General features: G+C 42.9%; 1 protein-coding gene across 1 annotated transcript; it reads left to right on the top strand.

Moving 5' to 3' along the window:
• Positions 1-3231: 3231 nt before the first annotated feature.
• Positions 3232-7386, top strand: LOC147897033 (glycerophosphocholine acyltransferase 1-like). The gene is made up of 8 exons (XM_087381377.1): positions 3232-4744; positions 4904-4990; positions 5083-5140; positions 5241-5341; positions 5496-5591; positions 5678-5771; positions 5901-6138; positions 6358-7386. The coding sequence occupies exons 1-8, from the start codon at positions 4655-4657 to the stop codon at positions 7013-7015; spliced, it is 1422 nt and encodes a 473-aa protein (XP_087237503.1). The 5' UTR covers positions 3232-4654; the 3' UTR covers positions 7016-7386.
• The last annotated feature ends 151 nt before the right edge of the window (positions 7387-7537 follow it).

Raw genomic sequence — 7537 nt, 5'->3', positions numbered from 1 at the left:
CCCAGGTGACCTCCCCCTTTCATGAAGAGTGAATCCCCCGGGATGTATATAATGTTACTTTAAAGAGATTCCTAAACATGTTTTTCATTAGGCATAGAAAAACTCTAAAATATGATTTTTTTGGGGGGGGCGGTATTATATTATTTTAAGAAAGGGGGTGATACGGAGTACACAAAGTTTGCAATCTAATAATTTTCCAAACATATGCTAATTTCTAAAGAACAGGGAAATCCCACCGCGTCTCCCAGAAAGTAATGTAAAAAATACCATGCAATAGTGAAAACTTATGCGATAGCTCTGCCCTAGGCCGTTCGTCCCAAAGGACATGACCAGAAAAGATGAGAAAGAGTTTCTACCTTACCACTATAGAAAACACAACGAGGGTCGGTAGTGAGGAAATTCTAGAGTTTCCATCAAAGAAGTAGGAAGGGAAACAACACTCTCCATAAGAAAAATTAGAATTTTTTCGTTGGGTAGGCAGCCACCAAAACCTTGCTAACTCACATGCCAACCATGTTCTGGGTCCTCGACTCCCCCAAACCCAATTGAGTCTCAAGGAAAGGAAACTTCTCAAGTAGATTTGTTGGTAGGCTACACAACCTCTAATTGCTATAGCCTACTTGTCACACAATTGGCTAGATAAGGGAGGGTAGATGAGCCACTACTCGTAGCTAGCAACACCGTATTCAATGGTGCACTATCAGATAATTAAGACCAAACTTGTCTAGCAGCCACCTCCCCTCTGAATTTATCTATAAATTACCCTAGTTATGCAAGAGGTTCACCAAACTTGTCCTGTATAAATTTAAGAAAGCTAGAGGCTTGCCATCCTCGACCTTGATCACATTGCATAACCAAGTGAAGATGTCAATCTGGCATCCCCCTTGCCATTCCATGAAAGCTTCCAAAAGAAGTCCTTCTATCAGTCCAACTAGCTATGGGCCAGGTCTGAACGTTTTACCTTGAAAGGGATCTCCTTCCAATAACGAAAGAGAACATGTTGTCGGCTTGCATTGGTTGCTATTCTAAGAGAAGGTGCATGATCCTTTAACACAATTCACAAACAATATATGACGACTCTAAAACATATAGTCATTTAACTATTTGGCTATGCAAGGACACAAACTCATGAGTTCAATTATCCTATCTTACTATACGTACTTACATGTAGTGCTGCTATTGGATGAGTATTGGATATATGGTTGCAACCCATTTGTTTTGTGTAAATGCCAAAAAGATCCTATTTTGCATAGAACCATGAGTCCATGACAAAATTTGTACACAATTGATCACTCTAACTACCAAATTAAAGTTAGTTATAGAGAGGGAAGAGAAGGAATAGTCCTCCCTTAGTGGCATAAATGCTATCTCAATAATAATACGGCACCATTCCCCCTCATCACCTTAGTAATCATCATCCCCCTTCCTTTTTGACCTTGTCCCCATTTCTTGGAGCCAATTAATGTAGATTTTACTTCTTATAAATGTTTAAGACATATACATCATCCTCATCATGCTTGCCCCTTATCTTTATCCGATATATCTTCTTTGTTAAAACGTTTGCAGGGTATGCCTGCCTATTAACTTGGAGATCCATGAGCATGTGGAGTTTAATGATCGAAGGAGCCCTACTACTAAACAACATTTTCTCCTTTCTATGTCTCCTTGCCATGTTTGATAATGGGACTCGACTAGCCTCTACAATGCTCCACATAAAGGGTCAACAACAATCAATGAGCTTGCACCGATCCAATGGGACTCTATAGCTTGCTTGGCTCTAATATCCTTGTATTGAAGACAATGAAGCTACATTCAATTTATTCCAAGCATGAATATTGAGGATGGATTTGTGCTACCATAGTTGGCCTAGAGTCATTAGAGGGAATGGAGGGAGCTCCTAAGAGGATGTTCCCACAAAGATGAGTGGTGCCAAGGAGGCATCATTAGTAGCAAGAGCAATTGTGCCTTGAAGATGGAGTGAGAGCTATAGTGCTAGCCTAGCATTCACAAAAAGCTTTATTGCAACCCAAAATTTCATTTTGCTATTGACAAAATGGGGGGCTTTGCCCCTATGGATAGTGATCTGCAAGGTCTTTTTGCAAAACATTTGGCAAGGTCATAATTGCAAATTTGTGTACATGCCTATAGCATATCCATTGTAGTCAATTGTGGGAATGGATTTGTTGTGGTTTGGCATTGTTAGTGGTTAGAAGAGTGTCTTCTTGACAGCATAAGGGTGCCATAGGATTTACCCTTGTTTGTATGTTTGGTTTCGAGCTTGGTGATAGATTGCCATTTATCTTTGAGGATTTTTAAATGTTAAAATTAAAAGTTATTGTTTTGCACTCACCCAAACTCACATGCACTTTTTTGGGGTGAAAATGCAAACTCACATGCATAAACAAGGAAAGGGATGGGCAAAAACCTATAGGCAACAAAAAAAATGGGGAATCGAAAGTGGGCAGTTGCTCAAGCATGCGAATGTCATTGTCATTTGAGGAGGGGGCCTAGAGGCTGAAGATATTTGGAGGATGGATGCTAGAGAGTAAGAAGGGAGAGTATGAGAGGGGGGAGAGTAGGTCCCCATGGAGTGGAAATTTTTTGTGTCATGAGTTTGAATGTCCAACAGCAGCAACTGGTTGGAGTGGAGCCCTTGTTTCCGGTTCTTTTTCTATCCCCATGCCCAATGATTAATCAAATAAATTCCCTATATTTGGAGTGAGAGGCGCGCAACAATAGCTAAAAGCCTCGGGATGCCATCTCGTGGAATGAGCTTAAATCTCTGCCGCATTGAGCAGGTTGGCAGGTTCATCATGGGGACAGTCAGGCTCTTTACACCCTGCCAGCTTGTTTGCTCGCCAGTCAAAAATGCAGGGGCGTTTTGCGACATGGGAAGGCCCAATTGGCCCCTAAAATCATGCAGCACGTGGGCAACCAAGACCCTGTGCCCAAGGGCTTGGGGGGGGGTTTCTTCTTCAAAACATTCAATGCAGTTTGAGGTGGTAGCGACAACCGTTTGCCACATGCTCAAGATTCAGCAATGGCGGTACCCGTGCGAGCGCCAAGAGAGGGGCGGGGTGTGGAAAGCTACAAAACACTTGCATTCCCCAAAAAAAAAAAAAAAAAAAAAAAAAAAGGACTAAGGGTAAGTTTTGATGTGAAGGAATCCAAAGGCAAAAAAATCTGCAATAGAATCTATTGTTGATGAGCTTCATCCGCCATAGCCACCAAGCTCAAAATCCGCCATAGCCAACCTCCCTCCAAGCTTTTTTCCATTGTTCATCTCGCTGCTTTTTGTGTAGCAGCCACATCTCGCATTGCTTTTTCTTCGGAATCAATGCACGTCTTGGCTTTCAAGTTTGAATCTGTGCAATCTGTGCGAGTTTTGCAGCGACATCTACCTCCCATGGACCTCTAGCGCTCGTTTCCGTCAGCAACGCCGTTGCTGATCGAGGCCTTTTCACAGCATTGCGGCAATTTTGCGCCTCTGTTTCGGAATCGTTGGATCCCGGAGATATTTTGTTTGGAAATCGAGCTCTGCAGCAGCTTCTGCAGGCACGGCCGAATCAGGACCGACGCCGTGGAAGTGAAAAAGCGCAATCTTCTTCTGCCAGAGCTTTTGGACGGAGTCAAAAGAGCGGCAAGGAATGCAGGGGAAGCGAGATGGAAATCCGGCGATACCACAGGTGTGGAATCTTTGGCTGTGCGGTTGTTCATTGCTTTGCTGGAATTGTTTGTGTGCGGAATCGATTGTATCTGTTGTGACGCGATCGATCGACGAATGAAAAATCGAGATTCGCTGGGAGGCCGAGGGGGCTCCATGCTGCCGGCTTTTGCAGAGGCAAAGTACAGGGACGGAACTGGAAAACGGCGATGAATTTTTCTCGACGAATACAATTAACACCGCAAGCTCCGGTGATCTGCTTTCACAATCAACGGAAATTTCTCTTCCAGAGCTGCGAAAGAAATCCTTACGACAGAGACAACCGAATTCACCGTTCCATCTTGCGTCTTCTGCTTCGATTCTGATCCTTCATCGCCATCCAATTTTGCCGTCCCTTCCATGTTTGCACTCAATCATTGAGCTTTTCCCGTCGAATATCCCCAGCCTTGTGCTAATGTGCTCGTTTGCTTCTGCTTCCTTGTTCCGAATATTCTCAGTTGCCATATCGCGATCCCTTCCGCTTACACTCCCATGGATAAAGCCTCGACACAAGATCTAAACCCGAGTCCTCTCGATCTTTGCCATGTTTTTGGCCTGCGTATTTCGCCTTCCTCGCCTTCGCATCGATCTTACCACGTCCCCGTCTCTTTACTCCCAGATTTCTGACGCATCTTCTTTCCTCTTACATACCTCCGTCAGACCTTTGCCCTCCCCCGATCCCTTGCTATATAAATATTTTGGCCGACTCCCGATTGAGCTTGCATATACCTTTCTTATTTGACCTCCTCGCTTGTCCAAATCCGCAGCATTTTGGCCGTATCATGCATGCAAGGAGCTAGGAGAACCAGCCCTTGCCTCCAATTGTCTTGTGAAGTTGCGATTTCAGCACTGATCCTCCATTCTGCAAACGCACTTTTTTAGAGCTCGGTGAGTTAAGATCACTGGCTTTCTAGTCTGTTGGAACTTGGGTTACGTTGCCGTGCCTGGTACATGGCCTCAAGACATATATGTAGCTCATCTATGGCAAAGCAGGTGGAATCCGAGAAAACGCCTCCTCTGAAGCGCTCCCTCAGTCCTAAAGTAAGATCTCCGCACTGTACCGCCAACTCTCTCTTTACTGTTCCAAACCTTGTTTATCCCGCTTTTTTTTCCCACTAGACCTGCAGATCCTGATGTGACTTCACGTGTAGAAGATCTATGCCCAACAGAAATTCGTTTCCTGACATTTGTTTGCGGCAGGTCGTTATTCAAACGCAGAAAGTGCTGACAAAGCAAGCTGAGAAAATCGCCAAGCAAGCCGACAAGCATGAACAATTTTTAAACAAGGTAAGGTGTTCTTGTACTCACAAGAAATGTGTTCTAAGAAGCTCAAGTATTTGGCGCCATAGACCTTAGGTAAACGTCCTTTCTTTGTGCAGATCACGTATTGTCTAGGCGTTTTATCTTTCGGGACTTTCTGCTACCTCTTGGGTTCAAGTAAGAGTATTTACTACTAATAGTATGTCTGTCTTTTCAAGATTCATTTACCTTTGTTCTCTCAACTTGCTCCAATTCTAAATATACCTCCATGTTGTAGGGCCTCAGGATATTCCTCGGCTTTACTGCTTGTTTTTCATCTTTATCGCTCCGCTAAGATGGGTATATTATCGGATCAAGAAATGGCACTATTATCTTTTGGTAAGTTTTCTCTGGTTTAAGGTGTCTATAGGTATATCATCTCTTTATTCCAATTATCCCTATCATCTTACCAGAAGCATTATGTCTGTATTCAGTATGCCATCTAGGGCTACCTTGGGTTGTAGGATTCACATAGTTTTTTCCCATTTGACAGGATTTTTGCTACTATGCCAATGCGATATTTGTAGTAATGCTGTTATATTTCCCCAACAATGAGAAGTTGTTCATGTTGTGCTTCTCATTCTCGGAGGTATGATTATTATATTTCAAGTTAAAAGATGATTTCTGTACAGTATTGCAAACGACACTGCTAAAGCATCTCTGAATTTTTGGCAGGGACCACTTGCTTGGGCATTAATTGTCTGGAGATGTAGCCTTGTGTTTAGCTCGATCGATAAGATTGTCAGTGTCTTAATTCATCTCCTTCCTGGTACAAGCATTGTCATTACCTACACCATGTATTAATTTCAACGTTCTGCAGTGCTGTGAGCAGTATTCTGCTGGCTTACTGATCTCAATAATTTGAGAAGTTGGCTCAATCTCGCCTTTGTGTTAACAGGGACAGTCTTCTTCATTCTTCGATGGTGGGATCCCGTCACCTTCCCTCGCCATACGTCTGAAGACACAGGGCCTTGGCCTGCATGGCCAGTTGTGAACAGTGTTCCTGCCTTGTGGACATGGTTGTTTTTTGTACCTCTTCTGGTATACTGTGTCTGGCAAGTCCTATATTTTGTTGTAGTGGAGGGCTTACGTCGGCAGAGAATATTACGGGATCCTGAGATTATGACCTCCTACAGGTTTGTGGGGATGATCTACTTTATTGATTTTGCAGTACCGTAATGCATTGCTGTCCTCTTAAAAGCTTTTTCTTTTGTATTGAGAACGGGTAAAACATGTGCTATCTTGTCTTTGCTTTGTTAGTCTATCATAGCTGTTGTGAGTGCCAAAATCTGGAATGATAGCTGCCTGAGTCTCGTACTGTAGCTGGGTCTGACATCTCTTCATGGGATGTACAGGGAGTTAAAGCGCAAGGCAGAGCGTGCGCAGAACATATGGTGGCGATTGAGTGGGCTTCTTGGTGATGAAAATCGTGTAATTATGTATGCTATCATACAAGCTGTTTTCACTTTGGCAACTTTGGCCTTGACAGTTCCTATGTTCAAATCATATCGTCTACACATTGGTTTTGAGATATTCAAACTTTCAGCAACAGTTTGGAATGGAGGGAATTTCTTGTTTGAAGTCTTACCTCGCCAAGTTGCCAAGAAGGAGGGCAAAATTCGTCCTAATGAAATGGGAGATGGACCATTTGGTAAAGGACAGTCGGCTAATACTTCAGACACTTCCTCTATAATAACATCGCTCACCAGTCCAAGTTCTGAAGATGTTGCATCCCTTGCAGAGTTTGTTGTGGGGGGTATGAAACTCAAAGAGCAAGATCTTTGTGCTCTTTGCAGAAGAGCAAGCTCAGAAAATTTAGCCAGTTCCACGCACCTACAAAGTGAAAGATTGAAGGGAAAATATGAGGATGATGCAACATCTCTTGGGGTGCCAAGGTCAATGAATGGTAGCAATCACACATTTCTGCAGAGGAGGCAAACACTATGCAACAAGGTGGTTGATTCTCAGATAATTGGCAGGGAATGGAGTGGTCAGGTCGCCTGTGTTGGTTAACCTTGGTTGTTTGTTGCACTCATATGAGGACGATGTATTTCTATGTGTATTAGTCTGCTGCATGCCAACACTGGGATCAAACCTGAGGTTCCCATCGATGTGTGCCCTAGCAGGTTTGCAAGGATATTGCAAACTACCTTCACTATCCTGACACAGTTCTGCAGGATCATTCAAGTAGATGATAATATTGTATACAATTGACCCGCTGTAAAGTGTTTTGAGGCAATAGTCATGATTCGGGAAGGGAGATTTTGTAAATGTCATACGAATCCATAATTTATGGAGCTTAAGAAGCTTGGATTTTGTGTTTAGAATCCATGGAATTGGACATTGTTTTTCCAAAGAGTCAGAGCTATGTACTGTGTAGACTATTTTTCATCAATGTGAATATTGTATAAACATTTGAATTATCCTTTGTTCCACGTGATGAGAGCCTCTATTCAGTATGCTAGTTGTGTATAAAAGAGAGTTAATTAATTGTTGTGAAATGTGAATGGTTCTTAATTTGAAGTATCCTTGTAT

Source organism: Dipteris shenzhenensis, chromosome 11 (genome assembly GCF_047967505.1).
Source record: "Dipteris shenzhenensis isolate YYH24624 ecotype China chromosome 11, Dip_SZ_1.0, whole genome shotgun sequence".
In the NCBI taxonomy this organism is placed as follows: Eukaryota; Viridiplantae; Streptophyta; class Polypodiopsida; order Gleicheniales; family Dipteridaceae; genus Dipteris; species Dipteris shenzhenensis.
This window is presented reverse-complemented; position numbering and strand designations above follow the sequence as displayed.